The sequence below is a fragment of the Chanos chanos genome, chromosome 8, assembly GCF_902362185.1.
Source record: "Chanos chanos chromosome 8, fChaCha1.1, whole genome shotgun sequence".
Classification (NCBI taxonomy): domain Eukaryota; kingdom Metazoa; phylum Chordata; class Actinopteri; order Gonorynchiformes; family Chanidae; genus Chanos; species Chanos chanos.
In genome coordinates this window covers 5,391,699-5,411,897 of record NC_044502.1, presented here as the reverse complement: position 1 = coordinate 5,411,897, position 20,199 = coordinate 5,391,699, and the positions used below count along the sequence as shown (strand labels likewise).

Genomic DNA, 20,199 nt, shown 5'->3' with positions numbered 1-20,199 from the left:
CTGAGAGCACATATCTCAGCTCCGCTGTAGAAGTATTCGGACAGGAATAGCAGCACATCCTCAGAGCGCATCACTCAACTGCATGAGCAGATGAATCACATCCAGCCAGAAAAGCTTTATGTAGGAGAATGCACACTGAAGAGAACCAGAAAAGCTTTATGTAGGAGAATGCACACTGAAGAGAACCAGAAAAGCTTTATGTAGGAGAATGCACGCTGAAGAGAACCAGAAAAGCTTTATGTAGGAGAATGCACGCTGAAGAGAACCAGAAAGGCTTTATGTAGGAGAATGCACACTGAAGAGAACCAGAAAAGCTTTATGTAGGAGAATGCACACTGAAAAGAACCAGAAAAGCTTTATGTAGGAGAATGCACACTGAAGAGAACCAGAAAAGCTTTATGTAGGAGAATGCACACTGAAGAGAACCAGAAAAGCTTTATGTAGGAGAATGCACACTGAAGAGAACCAGAAAAGCTTTATGTAGGAGAATGCACACTGAAGAGAACCAGAAAAGCTTTATGTAGGAGAATGCATGGCGAAGAGAACCAGAAAAGAGCGGAATTAGAGCAGAGTGCTAGACAAAAGCCCCTCCTGATCAAACCACTCTCAAAGAGTTAGGGGGTGGGCGGGTGGAGTGTGTGTGTGTGTGTGTGTGTGTTGGGGGAGGGGGTGTGATGTGTTTACCTTCCTGATTGTTGGTGGTTTATTAAAAATGTGTGAGTCAAGTGGAGTGGAGAACCTCACTGATCAATCCTTTGCTCTCCACTATTCGGAGAAAAAGACAAAGAAAACAAAAACATGCAAAAAAAAAGGAAAAAGCATTAATTACCCTGCATTGACAATGAACACATTTTGGCCCCTCTCCATTTGACCCTGATGTGGTCATTGTGTCCTTAGTCAGTGGTCGGGAATTATTACTGAAAGAGACGTTAGACTTTTAATTGCAACTTTGCTGAACCAAACACAAAGACCGCGGCAGTGTTGGTGGCAACGTTATCACTTAGCGTTCTTGAACCTTCACTCCGGCCCCAAAGCTGCTGCCGGGACCTGCATAGCCAGAGCAGTATTCCGCCGCAGTGGAAGCCAGTGTGGTAAGCCGACTTTAAAGGAGGCGCTGAGCAGATGGTTACAGACTGCGGGTAGCTACTGGGCTAGTGGGTCTCTAAAGGCAGGCGCAGACAAGACGACGGCTCCCCGGGGGGGGAGAGAGAAAAGAGATCAGTGAGCCGCCTACAGTAAGCCTCCCAGAGCAATCTTCCCTGGGCGAGCTACCGCGATAATGCTACGTCTAGATTTAGTCAATCCCCGCACGGTCGAGCTTTTATCGCGCAGGGTCTCTGAAACTTCAGGCGGCTTCTCCGCTCGAGTATTCAGTGGCTCAGCTGCAGTAAGGCAGAGATCCACTTCAGTCAGAAGTTAGTCCAGTTAGAGTCAGCCTGTCTGGTTTAAAACGGTGGCTCTTGAGTTAAGCAGACCAAAGTAAACTTCACTGACGACTGATAAAATGTTTAATATTTGAGTCACATATACACACACACACCCTTATATATCAATTACATATTGTTAGCATTTCAATTCCTGGTTGAATTTTGTTGCCAAACCCGGGTTAGACTCGCTGGAGATGAGCATCCCTGTTGTTCCGGTGAAAGGTCACATTTGTTAGCTTGGTCGTTCAGGTGTGACTTTATGCCCTGTCATTCCCCCGACAGGAATATTAATGCCGATCAAGGACAATGTTTGTTCCTCAGATTTACTGTGTTCCCATTGCTTTGTTTTATTAGGACCACACAGTGACAGTGTGTCCTCATCTTTCCATCATATCTCTGGCTTTCACACCAGGGCATGAATACGTAATGCCATGCTGTTTTCTTTTCTCCATTATTATATGAATTATTTAAAATTCTTTTTGACTCATAATAAATGGGGGGTGGGGGGGGCAGGGGAGGGGATTAAATATGCGTTATGTACACATTGTATTCACATGTGCAAATATTTTACTTTGACACACAAATTCTACTTATATTAAATAATGCACACGGTGATGTCCAACTATTAATTTCATTATTTCTGTTTCTTTAATTTTTTGGGGGGTGGGGGGGGGGGGGGGGGGGGGGGGTGTTGTTGTCATTGTTTGTTGTTGTTGACTCCCTGCAGTGTTCTATGATGGGACATGATGCACGTTTGTAAAATGCAGGACTGGAATCCAATGCTACTGTTGGGTGTATCGTTAACAACATACAGGAAAAGTCAGTGCATGAGGGGTCTTCTTTTGAACCGCAGTGTTTCTCAGTCCTGCCTCTGGTGGCTCACGACGCAGCATGTTTTAGGCTTTTCCACGCTCTAACGCACCTGCTTCACCCAAACAGGGGCTTTGATTATTTATTAGTCGATGACTGAATCAGGTGTGTTAGAGTAGGCAGAGATCCAGAATGTGCAGTGCTCCAGGCTTGCACAAGCAAGACTGAGAAGCACTGATTTGTTGGGGTGCAACTTTTATTGCAACTACTGTCCGGATTTGCGGTTTTTGAAAGGAGCAGTAGTGCCCTCTGCTGGGCAACTCGATGACATTTCAACTCATTAATTTCAAAACGTGACCTGTTCGATTGCGTGTAGCTTCTCTTTTGATCGCCCCTTCGTCTCGGCGCCTCAGTCAAAGGACTAGCCATAGAAGTGATATAGGAAGTGGACAACATGTAATATATTCAAATGAACAGGTGACAAAAGTAAAAAAAAAAGTTTATTTGAGGGATATTATAAACTGTGGCGTTTGTAAGCAGGCAACGTTGTGTACGTAACTACTACAATTTAACAGCTGTGGAGAAAACATAGAATGCATCATAGTCTCAAATTGTGGATGTCTTTAACTTACTTTAAACGCGGAAAATTTTAGCAAGTACAGCTGAGACAAATAATCTGGATTTTTTTTTTTAAATAAAAATGTCAGAAGGTGGTAAACCTCTCAAAAACAAGTGTGAAAAACTGATAACGCTTAAAAGAATAATGGTTCCCCATTTTTAAAAACGACCAGAACCGTGTTCTCGCGTTAACAACAACTCTTAATAATGAGAACTGATACGTATCACTGGCTGTGATGTCTGAGTTTCAAATAAGAGTCATGAGGCCAGTATTTGGACTCGCTAATCCATTAGGTTTGATACTCCAACCGTTTAACTATTGCTGCTAAGTTTCGGAATTTTGCAAATCAGCTGTCACAACCAATGGAATGTACCAAATCCCCGTTGGTGGAATGTCTTGCAGCGAAGAAAATGAAAAAAAAAAAGAAAAAAAGATGGACCTTTTCCTGTAAGGTGGGGCCCTCGGCGCAGTGCCTAGTTTGTGCTTTAGGGGGCGCCATTTCCATGGTGTATTTCTGATCAAAGAGTGCTTTTCACATGAGGTGGTCTCATCCAGGCTTTGACTATAATAACCCTCAACGCTGACGAGTCAGCCTCTCATTGTTCTAAGTCGGCTGGGAGTGATGAACATACAACTTGTGGTGTAATTAAATCAAGCCTGAGTTAAAGGTCTGCGTTGCCCTTCTGTATGACTGGATTTTTAGGAGTCGCTTGCGCATTTGGGTTTAGTGAATGTCTACAAGAAACTTTGAGGACTTTTGTCTCCCTCACCTGTTCCAGCTTTCGTTACGGACCTGGAGAATAAGTCGAAATGAATTCAACGGCGTTCAATGACATGGACGGCGGTCTGTTTTACAACGAGAGTAGCGAGAGGTACTTAAGGTGCTGCAACTTGTCGTCGGTCGTCACGGACAACGGATTCGTGGCAACTGCACTGGATGAGAGAAGCATCTTTATTATGCGCGTGGTGCAGATTGCGGTCATGTGCGTTCTCGCGCTCACTGTGGTCTTTGGCATCTTCTTTTTGGGATGCAACCTCCTCATCAAATCCGAGGGAATGATCAACTTTTTGGTAACGGATAGAAGACCGTCTAAGGACGTAGAGGCTGTAATTGTGGGATCATACTAAAGTGGAAACTTTGCTCATAGGTTAGTCTCATTACCAATTAGTTGCGAGACGGACAGGGAAGAGACAAACACCTGGATGTTCAGTTGACGTTTGCGCCAACTCATTTGCTCCATCCCGGTCGAGTGGAGAGGAGCTTTGAAAAAAATCCGTAGTCCTTGACTTTATGACAAGCAAATGAATCAAAGAACACTTTGCTATGATTTACAACCATACCCAACCGTTTGTTTGTCGGGGTATCTCAACCGCTATTTATCAGGAATGTAAACGTTTGTAAAACCGTTACAGTTTAAATAAGACTAAGATGTTCTGAACCGCCCTTGGCATGAAAACAGGGTTCGCTTTTTAATAAGTCCAAATTTCAGCGTTTTACCAGATTCACGACCTTAGGCTAATCAATGAATGTGCTATTTGTGGAGTAATTATTTTCGGTGTTTTGAGAACATAATGTAACATTAAAATTAAGGTTAGAACAGTAAATTGCTGTAATTTCAAATAAATCACGTGTCTAAACGTTATTAATCATTGCATGTTTGTATTTGGGATACAGCCCAGAGAACAATTCTCTAAACTTCACTTTTGAATAAATGCAACCTGTTGTGTTAAAGTTCTTGTATTGATTTCTTTTGACACTAAAAACCCCCAAATTACCATGTCTTTTATCATTACACTTCGTCACCGTAACTATACCGTCCATTATACTTAGGCAGACGAACAGAAAAAGAACCAACCTTACATTTCAAGTAAGAGGTCGTCAAATAAAACTGTGTAAATGCATCATTCGTTTTATTTGTCATTTCTGCCCGTCTTGAAAATACATTTTTATAGATAACAATTACTGCTGTACAACTGGAAACTGGCTCGATTGGTTTTAATACATTAAAACACACAAACTAATAAATACACAATCTTGTTATACATGTGCAAAGCCCACCGGGATGCTGAACACGTGGCCAGAGCGTTTAGAAAGCTTAGATCTGCTCCCTCCAGAGGAATTATCTTTTAAAAAAGTACATGAAATCCATCCATCCCAAACTTCACCGTATGTTAGCAAAACGAAGAAGCAACGGAGTGTCTGAATATTAGTCTTTTTTTTTTAAGGTCACATGACCTGTTGATCCTGCACCCTGTAACCAAAACTTGGCTGTGAGTAATTTCTACTCCCAGAAAACAGGTGTAACTTCTAAATAACGTCATAAAAAGCCTTCAGTTTCTGTTTCCCCTAAATCTCAAAGGTTTAAAGCATGAGGTAAAACATACTGTCATCGTTAAAGTGTCATTGTCACTTGTTAAATAGTGTTTTCTCTCTGCAGGTTTTTTTCTTTGTATACAGTGATACACAATCAGATACTGTCAAAGATTTGGTCATCAGTCAAATCTTTTATTTTGCATGAGATGATGGTGAATACTCCTTTCAGGGGTTGGCAAAAGTGTGGCAATTAAATGCCCATAACGTTGAAGGGAATAATTCGTTTTAAAATAAGGTTTTAGGTTTCAGGTCATGAGTACACCGAGATATTATCTATATAAAAATCACAGTTCACAGTTCACGTACACACTTCATAGTCCTTTGCAAATCGAATAGAATGACAGCTATTGCGATTTCAATGTTTCATTTATTGTGGCCACACAACAAGAAAGGACTTGTTAACTACACTTTAGTAGAAATACATGAACATGCACTCATGTTTACACTTTGAAAATTAACACATGTTTACAGTGAAGCAAGGCCGAGCTGAAGACATGACGGGGAAAATTTCCAGAACTTATAATAGCATTAGCGTCCATGGCAACCAGCCAAATGTGGTTACGTTTCCATGGCGGTTTGAAAAGACGGCCCATGCATCAGAGATGGTCCCTTTAAATAAAACTCCGTAATCATATCATTATGCTGCTCCACCTGTCCACAACAGTTTCATCCTACATTACCCAGACTCCATCCACGCATAATTCTATCAGGCCGCACCTCACACACACACACACACACACACACACACACACACACACGTACCCTTCGCATGGCATCTTGTTTGCCATGACGATGATTTGGGTTTCTGTTGTGCTGTTTATACTCTGAGCCTATTGGTATTAACCATCCTCTTACTTCACGTGCTAATTCTTTTCTCTTGTCTGCTACTGATCTTAGTGTACAGACTGCTGTGTTTAGGTACTTAGGTCAACTTATTAATTGAAACATTCGTTCCAGTTTTACTCAGCGTTCCTTCTTCTTTGTGTCTTTGTTTTGATGAATAACAAGATAAACGGCAGCTTCGATGAAGATTCTGTGAGGCATGCATGTGTGAGTGGTTTTTTTTTTTGTTTTCATCTTCCTGAAACTCCTTCCATATGGTCTGAACCCTGTTAGAATTTTAATCATTTTTTTGTTTAGGAAAGGAGACAAGGCGAAGCAGACACGCGAGAGCATTGGAACGGGGCCTAGTGGTTCAGATACTTCAAACATTTATTTGATCCAGGTCTGGCTCACAGCGTCCTGTCCGCAGCGCTGATTAGTTTATGGAGGGAGAGGACCAGCTGCGGAGAAGGTAAACATCTAGGAGGGAAGGCGCGTCAGTGCTGGGTCTACGAGACCCCAGTTACCGAAAAAAAAAAAAAAAAGCTTGTCAGGGTTTTCCCGTACGCATCCACGTTACGCAAATACGTTTTTTTCCCGACAAGGAGAAGTCATATTATAAGCGTGTTCTGGAATGTGACACGGGCCACACACATATTTACTCTCCTTTTCTCTCTCTCTCTCTCTCTCTCTCTTTTCTCCAAACACGTGCGTGACTTGCCCAGAGCAGTGTTTAGAAAAACCTCAATAGTGTCTGCGACAAATTCCAAATAAGGATAGTTTAGTTCGGTGTGGGCGACATACCTGGCCTTTTAAACCGCATTAGACTATGATGCAAATACAAGGGCAAGAAACATTGAATAATGTAATAAAAAGAAATGTATCCATGGCGCTTGGGGACAGTTTGACAGTGCTGTACCTTTGGTGAAGAGACTTAGGCATACAGCACACCGTCTCTGTCTGCGGTGCTTGGAATTTTAGCCTTTCGTGTCATGAACAAACACACGTAAACAGAAAAAACATGTCGAGAAAGGAGTCAGAGCCGAATAGAAAGAGAGAGAGAGAGGGAGAGAGAGAGAGAGAGAGAGGGAGAGAGAGAGAGAGTCGAGGAGAGGAGAGCAATGAACGCGAGTGATGCTAATATAAAACGACTATTTGAGCTTTTGAAGAGGAATTTGACCAAGGCCCACGTTAATTTTAGACTCAGTCAGTAACTAAGCAATCCATCTTACTCTAGAACTGGTTTCACACGGCTGGTTTTGCTTCGTTTCCAATATGAAAACAAAAAAAATCGTGTTTACTTTACTCTGGGGAAAACGCAAGTTTGTATCCTCTCTCTCTCTTTCACTCTCTGTTTTGCTCTCAGTTACTGGGTAAATCAGACACAAGAAAAATCAGATCAAATAGATCACTAATTTAAAAAGGACTAGAATATACCCAGTGATAGTATGGCAAAAAGCCAGTTTTGTATTGCAAACATCAAATTATTTACTAGAATGATAAATAATATTTGAAGTATTGAATCATGCACAGAGCAGGAGAGGGGGGGGGGTTTGGTGGAGGTGCTGCTGTGTGAACTGGGACCAGATGCTCTTGTATGCTGGTGTTTCTACTGGACCGGGCCGCTCCGTCTCCCATCTGGCGCGCGCTGGTTGGCTGGGCAAGGTTGTGGTAAAACACGAGCTATGAGGCCACGTTTTCAGCTTCAGGGTTTATACCCTTCAGACGCATGCGTTAGGTCGAAGCTGACGCGCAGAAAATACATTGAGTTGCTTTGGACGGAGTTTGTATTTACTCCATAAATACGGAATGGGTAAACAAACAGGCGTTTGTCTGTTTGGCGTCTGACGTCAGGGAACAACGACATGACGGCCGTCCGCGAGAGTCTGGGCACGTATCCCAGCATGCCTCAAATATGCACATGCTGATCAATACAGCAGTGCGTGAGAACAGCAAGAATTTAATTTTAACACGCAGCTGTGTCAATAGAATCGATTGGTCCAAAAGGATGATACACGTTAGGGACACATAGAAACTGACATCTACACTCCAGTAAAAACACAGCTGAAAAGCAATAGGAGAACAATCATTATTATTATTGGAGCGGGAGTTGAAAGCTATTTGGCTTTTCATTAAGATGTCTGAATATACGACTTTGGGTGATACAATTTTATTTGTGGAGTTATTTCAATTCAAATCTCTAAGAATAACAACTTTTTAAATATTTGAATGCCAGCGAGTTCTTTGAAAAAACAAACCACTGTGAAACAGAATTAAAAACATGCATTTAGAGAGACATGACCACACAGAGGACTTTCCTCTATGTACTGGAATGGAAATAATGTCACAGTCAAAAGAATTCAACATGAAAAAAATAAAAACAACTTAATCTGATAATGGCATTTTGATGTGCTGTTTGGGGAACATGCCTTCTCTCTCTCTCACTCTCTCTCTTTCTCTCTGTGTCTCACACACACACACACACACACACGCGTGCGCGCGCACACACAACACATTCAAACAGAGGTGTTTAAATGTGAAAACAGATAGAAACGTAGGCTGGAATCGGAGTGTGAGGCCCCGGAGCTTGAGGTAAAAACAGTCACTGTGCAGATGCCAGCCGCTGCTTTCATACACGTCAAAATCTCCCAGCATCCTCCCCTGCTCCTCAATGCCTCCTCACAGCCTTGTTTTTTTTTACCTAACGCGTGAGGATGGACCCGTCTTCACCTTTTAGGTTCAGTTACCTCTACTTTATAGATCCCTGAGAAGGACGGTTCATTTGTCTTGTACAATATCACCTGGTTAACATACAATTAAAAATACAAGAAAACACAATTAACACCACATTAACGTCAGCTATGACAGTAACAGAGAGTAAACAGTCTTAAACATTCTTAGCGCTTAGCGCTCAAAAAACGCATCAGACCATTCTAAAGACTACAAATCATTTAACATCAAAAAAACCCCAAAACTGTTTATCCCTTTACTCAGATGAGAGAGTACAGAAAAATCTAGTAGCAGTATGGTGTCATGGAGTGACTATACCATTCTGTCTTACATTTAGGGGCAATAAGGTAGAAGTCTACCTTTGAAGAACTTTTTTTGTGTTGCTAAGAAATCATGTCGGTAGTTATTTTAGGTACATGCTTTACGTTTATTTTGGACTCATGCAAGCTCTGAAGACACAGTCAGAGAAAACATACTTTTCCATATACATATATATATATATATATATATACATATCTTATTTCCATTTGTTAAGGATCTATATGTATTAAATTCACATGCAGACATTCTATATTTCAGACCATGAAATGTATAGATCAGAGCTTGTGATTTTGCTGCATGAGTTCAGTATAATATCTGTCATATCCTGTGCTATAAGTGATGGGATTTAGCTGATGCAAGGCTGGTCTTGTTCAGTGGCTTGAGACAGGCTGTGCTTCTGTCTGCAGAGGTAATGACATCTAACCAAAGCCAGCTCTGGGACACGGCCTCACCAATGAAATCCCTCTTTTCAAAATAGCATTCGAGAAGAAATCTACGTATTTCACGCCGGCGAGAGGACGGAGAGCGTTTCAACGCTGCTTTTTTCATAATCAACGTTCTACTCCACGAGTCGGGAGAAAAGCGATCTTTTTTCTTCTGTTCTTCACCACCGATCCTCTTTCTGTCTCTTCGTCCTCTGGGGCTTCATTGTAGTTTAGACTGATTTCCCTCTGGACATCACGGCTCCGGGTCGGGGACTGGGCCCAGGCAGGCCGTAGATCTGGAGGTGACTATAGAGACCCAGCTGTGACCTACCAGTCTTGTCGCTTAAGTCAGGATGTGATATTTTACATGAAACGCTTGATCACAGTTCTGTTCACTAGGGGGAGGGGAGGGGAGGGGGGGTCTAGCAGGGACACCCCCAAGTAACACCCTTGCTTTCCCTTCCAGGTCATGAGTCTGTGTAAAAAAAAAAAATTTATTAGACTGCGTATTAGACATACATTGTTAGAAATTCACGTAGGAACATAAAGAGAACTCCTGTTCTGTTTATGGATTAATGCTTTAAGGACGTCCATCACTCCACGTTCTCAGATCTCGCTCCTCGAAGACTCGACTCTTCTCACGTCTCACGCCCTGGAGACAGAGTGACCTTCCCGCAGAAACGAGGACCATCGAGCCCCTCATCGTCCACCTCTTCGGGACTCATCTCAACATCTCCAACCCTGTGTGACACCTTATCCTTAGCCCCCCCCACACACACACACACTTTGTCTTTAAAATGCACTTAAAAAAAAAACGGTTACCGTTGGTGTTTTTTTGTGAAATGGTTCTATAGTATAACGGGAACAGGTTGTCGTTCTCTCATTCAATCAGAACACACTTCTTGGGAGTCGTTGCAGATGAGACGCGTCTGCTATCAAGGACAGGGCTGTCATTTTAACATCGTGGGTCCTCAGTGATAAACATGACTACAGCTGAAGTCAAAGTAGCGTGAGAGGGTAAGGTTTGGGTCAGAAAACCGGTTGCAGCATAAAGTCCTCAGAGAACTGGAGATGCTGGATCTGTCATTGTGTTGTTCCTGGCACCAGGACGCCATTTCATGCACCAAAGCGTAACGGTGACAGGCTCGGACCGAGGGTTTGGATTCGGCCTGAGGCTCCACTTTTTCCTTTGGAAAAGAGATGAACTGGCATTTTATGGCCAACAAGCCAGCACAGAGGAAACCAAGCCATCACTATCACCAAAGTACACACACACACACGCACACTGAAACGGTTTTGTCACTTGTCAGGAAAAGTTTAAAAACGGTTGGACACGTTCAAGGACTATCGTGTTCAGACTGAAAAGGGAAAAAGACAAAACGTTATCTGCTGCAGACAGTCAAAACGTGTTATCAAACGCACGCGTTCAGACTTAGCGCCTCACGCGGCGCGTTATGGCTAACGCAGTCGCAAAAGTTCATGTTTTTAGGTTTCCTCCACTCACATAAAAAAGAACTGCTAAACGAGGACAGCAGAACTAAAACATCGATGGAGCCAGAGAAAAAAAAAGAGGCCAAAGGTTGACGTCTGTTCCATCGATGCTACGGACTTGTACAGAGTTACCGACCACGCTAATGCATTAACCCCCCTACCACTGCACACTCACAAACAGCGCAAATTGATATGGCCTGCTCAACAGCAGCAGTTGGAATTCAGCAAAAAAAAAAAAAAAAGGCTCTGAAAAGGATTTTAAAATGAATTTGATGTTCATATGAATATTTCATTCAGTTGACTGTACTGAGTGTACAGGGAATTATGTTTAAATAAGAAAAAAACATCCCTAGAGTGAAACTGATTTATTGTGGGCAGGAAGATATATATAGAAATGGGCAGGAAGATATATATAGAAATATGGGCAGGGAGATATATATAGAAATATATATATATATATATATATATATATATATATATATATTATCGTGACTCCGTTGTTTGTCAGTCTCTGTATTTTGTGGTGTGGTAGGAACATGTAACTGAAGTATATCTAAATTAACGAGAAAGGGAAGTGCATTAGCGTTAGCTGAAATTAGTCGCTACAGGCCCTGCTAATCTAGTGTAAAATGGAAAGTAATCAAGGTCCCGGCGAAGCCTACGCGAAATAATTAAAGTAATAAATTAAATTCACACTTCTATGGTCTCGGACCCTCTCCCAGGCATTCAAGAGAGCCTTAATACACTTACCCTCCATCACCGTTCGTGTTGCCCTCACATTAATGTCTTACCCCATTAAACAGCTGAACAGATCAGCAATTTCTCTTCCACAAAAGCACAGTCGGGGAGGACATGACGCTTTTCGTAAACCTAACGCATTAAGGGCGCGTTTTAAAAGGTTAAGAGGCACGTCGTCTTCCAAGTACATCATGTAAATACACACAAGTTGACGCTGGAATATAATTAACCAAATATTCACAGACATAAAGACACTGCTTTGATCAAACTCACTTTGTCGACGCAAACCGGATGGCACAGAAATGTCGAGTGTTTTCTATCGATGAGGAGATAGATTCTTAGCTTTAACTTTGTCCCCAATGGAAAGAACAAAGTTATCGTTTCCCGGTAATTACAGATGATTCAGAAGGGGGGCAGTGTTTATTAATAGTATAATAGTATTGCACAAGCAATGTTACATTTTCCAGTGATTGCGGCTCTTTACAATTTGTTCTTCACCAGTGACGCAGACAATCACATCAAATACACATATACAAAAACACACAGTGAACTTAACCTGGAGTGTCTTGGAATTGTAGGTATTCCCAGAAAAAAAAAAAAAGAACATGAAGAATATTTGTTACTATATAAGCAATATCTCATTAACTGGTAGCTATGATGCAATTTTCAAACAACTCCACAACAAAGACATGTTAAAAATAAAACTCTGTTTATGAGAACACTGTAAAACTGCTATAAGTAATGTTTACAATCATTTTTTGTTGTTGTTTTGTTTAAAAATGATATTCCAAAGTAGGGGCTGTGACAGCAGACAGTGCAGAGAGGAAGGCAGTAGTTCTGGGAGAGAGTGATTCACTGGAGTTTTAGTGTCAGGTGAGACACCAGATGACGGTAAGCGCGGCCACTATGCCGTTTAGAATGGCCATGTTGTAGCCCAAATGGAATGAGTGTCCAGTCAACCTCCTGTAAACAAGCAAGCAAACAAACAAACACTCAATGTCACGCGTGTGCGAATTCATCGACAAGCTGCCTTTACCCGGCATGCTAAACGTGATGCCGATGTCCCTTTTTTTTTTTTTCCCGGACGGATCGGACGGTTCCGCTCTGACTCCAACCGCCGCCGATGGGATCTCAGAGTACGCGTGTCACAGAACAGAGAGCAAACTTAACAGATATTTCCAGGAAAAAAAAAGAACACTCGCGTACACACAGAACAAAGACAATTGATCTCCTCAAAAAGCCATTATGTTAGAGTGTGTGTGTGTGTGTGTGTGTGTGTGTGTGTGAGTGTATTGGGGGGGGGGGGGGGGGTATGGATTCATCATTTGAGTGACCTATAAACTTGTGTGGAGGCCCATAAAATCCATTTGGAGACAATGAGACAGACTAATGTCCGATCTGAGGCTTGACAAGCAGCGAGAGGAGTGAGGCTCTCAGAGGAGACCAGCAGGGAGACTATCACAGTCTTTTAGACCACTACAGCATTTCACATGCTATACTCACAGCAAAAAACTGCGGGGAATTCAACAAACTGACAGACATCGCCGGGCGTTAAAAGGATAAGGGGCTGAGACTGGTGCACTTGTTAATGTTTATAGACGCGTTATCCCAGGTCACTTTGGGATGAACCAACCTGGGTGTTGAGACAGAAACTCTGCGACCTCTTGGTTCATGCTCACAGATTTGTATAGGACCGAGGACAAAACATGTTTTCATAATACAGACTGAAATATAGAGTCGCATGTAAACAAATCCATGGCACTGTATTTAATACACCGATGTATACATGCCATTGACCTGACCATAACATGTAAAGAGAACTCCATTTGGACAGATGGTGCTTTTAGAAGAGACCACTGGGGAGAGGGGGGGGGGGGAGAGCTAGTAATTCAGATAAACAGGCAGAGAGATGTCAATTTTTGTTGTTGTCTGATTTTGTTTAAATCTACTGTTTCGGTCACTGTATTTTGGTATACACTAGAACTGGCCGGTCAAACAGAGCAGAGAAAGGGTTTCAAAGGTGGTGACATTTTTTTGTAAGAACAACTCACAACAAACAAATCTAGCTACTAATGCACCTCTTAAAATGGTTTCTATGGGGACAAAGTCCTGTCGCAGGTCCATAAAAATAAATTAGGTTGAATGATATTTCCGTCTCAGCTAAGAATTCAGCTGACAACGCTGCTTTGTTTTTCACCACTACCACGTAGTCAAAATAAAATTCATTTTATCTGAACCCTACCAAAAAAAGGAAAAAGAAATAAAAAAACAGTAAAACAATGATTGATCCACGTATATGTACTGTGACAATAACTGTTCAGATGAATGAATTTGCGCGTGCAAATAATATCAACGGGCCAACGAGTACATGTCGTAAATATAACACAAAAACGCCATTATCCTGGATAGTGCTGGAGGAGAAGGAATAGACCGTAAAAGAGACCGTGAGAGAGAACACAGGGACCCGGACACAGGCGTGTACAGCCATGCCCGGAGCCGGTCGATAGGGACCCATCAAACGGGCCGATCGATAGCCAGCCGGTTAACACTAGATGCGGACGCGGTAGTGAAAACCGGACGTTAAGGGGAGCGCCCGAGTTTTCTGAGATTAGATAACCGTACTCTCGCGCTGCCGACGTGTGACACGCCGAAGTTTTTATCGCCAGGCGTCCAGACACAAATCAATAGTGCTCCTCTCTGTCGACCAATCAAACGCGAGATTCTGTTTGTGAAAGCTGAACAACCGGGGTACGTTTTATTCTCCATGTGAGTACAAACGCGGCTGCTTTTTTCGTCTCACTGACCCGACCAAGTGTCGAGCATGACTCTGCCGCTTGAAGATGCAATAAGTTAATTGCTTCACCTTGGTTTTAAGGCGTTCAAAAAGCTTTAAGCGTAAACAGAGTAACGCTTTGATTTTAGGTGATTTGGTGTACACGGAGGTAGAAAAAAAAACTTTGAAAGCAAATAAACGGACAAGCAAACAAAATACTTAAATAAATACATACATACATAAAACTCATCCTCAGACTATTAAATCTAATTTATCCATCACTTAAATATTGTCATATTTTCTCATTCTTTTCACTATTGCTACGTTTGGGTCTTCTACATGCTTGGCTAGCATCTACAACAGTCGTGTTATCTTCAACTGACTAATGTCCCTGAAACTCTTTTACAATTGTGGGAAAGTAACAGCCGCGGGGGGAGCCGTGCAGAACCTTAGCTAAACTCTTTTTTAGGGGGCCAGAGGCTGGAAGAACACATAAATAAAAAACAAAAACAAAAACAAAACAACCCCCCCCCCCCCCCCCCCCCAAAAAAAAACCAACCCAGAAAAAACAGCACATCAGAAACTTCTCACACAGTCACATATGCTTGTTTCTTTGCCGACCGAGAACTAAAAAAAAAAAAAACAAAAAAAAAACCCAGCATCATCTTCATACTGCCCATGGGCACTGGAACATACATTAAAAACAAAAAAATAGTCCTTGACCGCAAGAAACCTAGTCAAAACAATTACAGCTGTTGCAAACACCCTCTCCCTCTCATTATTTCCCTCTGTCTCCCTTCCCTGAGTGTTGTGTCCCCACTCCATCACCACGGTGAGCTTAGTTCTGACTGTTCACCGTCAAGCCAAGCTGCCATGTCCCTTTACGACTGTGTCCAAATGGTTAAAGGTTTTATCTGCCCGTGCACATTTCTATAAAGCCTGGAAAAAGTCTACAGCCAGGAGTCAGACAGTTTACAGAGTCAAATCTGGAGAGACTGGAATGATAATAATAACAACATTTAAAAAAAAAAGGCAAAATGGTAACCTTGAGCTTGCCCAATGAAAATTCAGCTCGCCTATGTGTCCTCAACTGGCCTAGGAGAAGACTTCACATTGTGTTCCACAGATGAAAAGTACTGAATTACAAAGAGAAAATCAAGCTTTTGTGTGTGTATATATATATGTGTGTGGGGTTTTTTTTAGCATTCAGTGAGGAGTGTAGGACCCAGCTATGCTGAGCATCAACACAGTAAGCAGAATACACTCCAATGCCGCATGACCATGAAGTGCGGAAAAAAAAAAAAAAAAAAAAGAATTAGCCAGGAAAAAAAAACAAAACAAAAACAAATGGAAGAGTATAGAGCTCGTGTCGAGAACACTTAGGACTCATTTAACGAGTCATTAAGTTCCCCGCATGGTTGAGTTTTAAACCCCTGCGTTAAGTACGAACGCCTCACCCACGTCACACCCGGATGACGCACTGAAATATGTCCCTGCTAAGAGCTGGAATTATGACAGATGGACACAGGACGCGACCGTGTTGGGTTGGGAGTGGAGGAGGAGGAAGAGGAGGAGAACATCGCAGAGGTGGAGTAGGGTCCAAGAGGCGTAATAGACGCCTGGGTCGGCAGCGCCATGTGAACTGTCTGATGTTAATTAAAGCAGAAGCCGGGGTGGGGAGATGACATGTTTCAGGCCTGTCTTAAACAGAGAAGCTCTACCCGGGTCGGACCAGGCAGACGGACCTGGGTTGACCGTTTCCGTTGTAGGCTGTTCCGGTAAACAGGGAGTTGGGAGGCTGAGTTGAGCGGAATGTGACAAGTTACAACGATGGGAAAATTGCAGTTACTAAGAGCGAAGGCAAAAAAAAAAGAAAAAAAAAAAAACCCATCTCTCTCACGGGTTACTCCAGATGACTAGTTATGTACAGCAGACTTATGATCACCTTAAAAAAAATCCCTGTTCACCAATTCAAGTCAGAGCCACCTTTAAAAAAAAAAAAAAGAAAAGAAAAAAAAAGCCACTGTCCAAAACATGCTCCAGCGATAGTTAAACTGAATACAACCATAAGCCTATTTGATGACCGAACAGGGATAAACCCAAGCAATGGTACTTGTGAGTAGCCGAACGAACAAGGGACAACCTACTCTCCATTCAGCAACTCTGATAAAAGTTGGGTTTTTTATTTTTTTTTTTCCTTTTCCAATCCTTACTCCCTTTTCCTCTCTTCTCAGAAAGGTTTTCAAGGTGGCGAAGGGGGGAAAAGGCACTCAGCTAGATTTGATGGGCCTCAAAGCTTCGCTAAATCCCTCGTGGCCAATTTTTAGGAGGGCTTTGAGCGTTCGGCTGGGCCGGCCGCACTCCGGTCGGCTGATGAGAACCAATTACAGGGAAATTGCTTTTCTGTTCTCCGCTGAGCCCCCCCAACCGTCTCCACGAGCTCCCGGAGCCGGTCGGGTGTGAGGCAGCGCCAGAGAGGAGAAATAATGTTCTATTTTACCGACTGGCATGCAACTCTGCCACTGACAGCTACCAGGAAAATGAGAAAAACGACTGAATAACCCCGCGTAACAGAGGAGCAGAGGAGATGACATGTCCCTTGAACTGCCTCTCTCTCTTTCTCTCCTTCACTCTATTACACAGGAATAGAACGCAGCTTTGCGCTCTGTGCAAAAGGGAGCCACTAACTGAGAGGAGTCATAGATCAGCGTCAGCCCATACGGAGAGAGAGCTCCGTCAGGGTATGATTCACAGATATTGGAGATGATCATTCGTATGATTTGATAAAGGCAATGGGGATTTGGGAGGTTAGGGTCGTAATTATTTGATGAGGCTCAACAATTAGGCTCCAGACTACAATGTGGGTTCCTGGCATAGACCTCAGATACTGTCTGCGTCATATCAAAGCTGAGTTAAGAAATTAGAGTTGTCATCTGAATGTGAGATTTGTAGGTTATATACGTTGGGTCAGAATACTAAAACAGGTAGGCTCACCTGAGACGTGTAGGGGAGAGTGGGGTCGGAGGAAAGGTTCCGGGTTCGAATGAGTCAAAGTACGTGAGGGTCCATGAAAAACTGCAACACGAGATCCCCGCTAATGACGAGAGGACCAACAGACTCCAGAACCCTGGGAAGGAAAGAGTGACATTTTGGGCTTTGCAAGAGAATGCAACAAACAACAACAACAACAAAAACCAATAAAACAGAAAACAACTGAATCATAGAGGAATCTGAGTGATTTGTGCCCACCTAATATTCTCACTTCCGATCCATCCTCGGCTATTATTCTTGCTGTCCGAAGATCTGGACAGTCAAAAACACCAACACCAAAATAACCAAAGGTTTAAATAGATTTAACAGGGTGAACATTCAGCACAGTGCTCAGTAACATTACATCTTATGTCATGACTGAATACCAAAAAGTGTTTATTGCTGTTTTATAACTTGTGGTTACTAGAGAAACGTTGCATGAGAGCAACACGTACCTTTAAGGATGATATACAAGAAGGCAAAGAATAGTGCAACAAGTAAGAGTATGACGATGCAACAAAGCATAGACAACACGCGAGCAGGCCACCGTTTCCTGTCGCTCCAGTATGTCTGACGCGGGGTCATTTTGCTGGATCTTAAAATCTGTCGAGACGTGACTTGCACTGAAGATGGACCCCCCTTCTCCGCCGACGCTGACCTTTGGGTTAATGTTTGACCATCACCAAAAATATCACCCGGATACGTGCCAGGTGCGGAAACGTCGTTGTTGCTGTGCGACATCCTGAGTCGTTTATAAAAAACACCTTTAAACAGTGCAGCATATAGTCATGTGAAAAAACAAGACTGAGTAACTGTGGACGAACGTCATTCTGCTTTCACTTTTAAAACGCTATCTGAGCCAGTCAAGTTACTGATAACACGCATGTTGACGACTGATGGTCTGCTGCTAGCTAGCTAGCCAAGTTAGCTTGATGAATATTCTTGCTTACCTCAAAAAAGGTTTCAGCGTAAACAATAATTCACGCTCCCTAACGAAATGCGTTGTTCAAGATGATAAACGCAACAGAAATCAAACATTTATTTAATATAAACCAAATGGGGGTTTATCAAGACTGTCTCCTACTGAAAAGTTGGAAAGTTGAGACAACTTTCAAAACATCGCGGTACGTGCTTCCGCATAAGTAAAGAAACACCTCCCACAAGCATTTTATCCAATCCAGGTGAACTTATTGATGTGTACGGTGAATAAATGGCTGACAAAAGTGCCAGTCAATATGAATGTTATGGGTACAACAATATTCCATTACGCAAACCTAATGTATGTGCGTGAACGTCGCCGCCCAGTAGCAAACTTTTGAACCTGCGATGTTTAATCTGGTTTCAAACGTCATGACAGAGGTGTAGGATGTTCATGTTTCACACTCAGGCAATATTATTTTTTATTTTTTTAAATACATCTGATTAAAACTTTTATGAAACAACACCATGTTAACTGTGAACTTTCTTGTCACTGTTGTGTCTAAACAGAGATAGTTGAAGAGTGACGTAAGGCTGGTGATTTTCCACTTTCTATATTCAGTCCGGCTTAGTGCCACATGATGCAAATGACATACTTCAAAGGCTTACAGCAGCATTCCTGAGCTCCGAAACCTAATTGGAATTACCAATCATTTCAATACTATCTCTCATAAGACTCCACCTAGATGTTGCATATTACTGTATTCAACCTTTTCCCCCTGTCTACCTCTCTCTTAAAACTGTAACGTCCCCCCCCCCCCCCCCCATCTCTGTCAAGATCCATTCCAACGCATTCTACTTTCTACATTCTGCTCTCTCCCTCCATCCTGTGTGTCCACTAGATCAGACATTGTGTTATGTAAGGTCAGTGAGACTGTTTTGATCCGCTGAATCAATGCGCGGCAGTGGAACCTCGCTAATGAGACAGCGGTGCCAGATTAATTATGTCTACAGCCTGGATACACTTCCGTCATGGCCCTCAGAGAAGTGGAAACTAATTTTGGGAAGAATAAATGTAATGGCAATCAGTTATAGTGGCATGACGTGATCTCTGAAACCGGAATGTGTTTCAGTCCCAGAGAGAACCCAGTTAGTGTGTGTGTGTGTGTGTGTGTGTGTGGGGGGGGGGGGGTCATTATATAGGGATATTTGTGTATTGGTTTGCTTCAGGTTGATATGTGCTTGCATAACCGTCACCTCATTTGTCAGGGGATGTTATGTTTGCTGCCTGACTAATTTGTCTGGTGTCACGAGGGACGACAAAAGTCTTATCTGTCCCCTTACGGCTCCGTCACATCCCTCATTCTGTGCTGATTTATATAGAATCAAATATGGATCATTTTTATGTTATTTCACAGAAAACCTCCAGCACGGCCTCCATTTTTTTTCTTTTCTTTTCTTTTTTTTTTTGGTTTGAAATGGGAGTGTATTCTGCATGAAGGTCACGAAGCTATTTTTCACACAAGATGAATGGGTTTGTTCAAGCCTATTTTACATTCTGTCTATTTTTTTTTTTTTCAGTCCAGCAGAACTCCGAGTCTGAGTTATTGCGTGGTCTTTTGACATTCTTATTACTTGTAGGGGAACAACAATGAGCTATTGAAAACCAATTTTTACTGGACAACAGCGGCTCTGATGGCGTCAGATATTTACGTAATTTC

At 42.4% G+C, this 20,199-nt stretch overlaps 2 protein-coding genes across 2 annotated transcripts; one reads left to right on the top strand and one right to left on the bottom strand.

The window, feature by feature from the left end:
* The first annotated feature begins 3,666 nt into the window (after positions 1 to 3,666).
* rprmb (reprimo, TP53 dependent G2 arrest mediator candidate b) lies at positions 3,667 to 3,984 on the top strand. The gene has a single exon (XM_030783285.1). It carries the CDS (start codon positions 3,667 to 3,669, stop codon positions 3,982 to 3,984), a length of 318 nt encoding a protein of 105 aa, XP_030639145.1.
* Positions 3,985 to 12,626: 8,642 nt separating this feature from the next.
* On the bottom strand, positions 12,627 to 18,159 carry arl6ip6 (ADP-ribosylation factor-like 6 interacting protein 6). Its single transcript, XM_030783377.1, has 4 exons — positions 18,016 to 18,159; positions 17,780 to 17,833; positions 17,525 to 17,657; positions 12,627 to 12,720 (listed from the first exon to the last, which is right to left on the bottom strand). The coding sequence occupies exons 1-4, from the start codon at positions 18,143 to 18,145 to the stop codon at positions 12,627 to 12,629; spliced, it is 411 nt and encodes a 136-aa protein (XP_030639237.1). The 5' UTR covers positions 18,146 to 18,159.
* Positions 18,160 to 20,199: the final 2,040 nt, after the last annotated feature.

Excerpts from the sequence above, each read along its gene's own strand:
- rprmb (XM_030783285.1), top strand. The coding sequence starts at position 3,667 with ATGAATTCAACGGCGTTCAATGACATGGACGGCGGTCTGTTTTACAAC.
- arl6ip6 (XM_030783377.1), bottom strand. The coding sequence starts at position 18,145 with ATGACCCCGCGTCAGACATACTGGAGCGACAGGAAACGGTGGCCTGCT. Across the intron at positions 17,834-18,015 it reads CTTGTATATCATCCTTAAAG|ATCTTCGGACAGCAAGAATA; the intron begins GTACGTGTTGCT and ends TTGACTGTCCAG. Across the intron at positions 17,658-17,779 it reads ATCGGAAGTGAGAATATTAG|GGTTCTGGAGTCTGTTGGTC; the intron begins GTGGGCACAAAT and ends TTTCCTTCCCAG.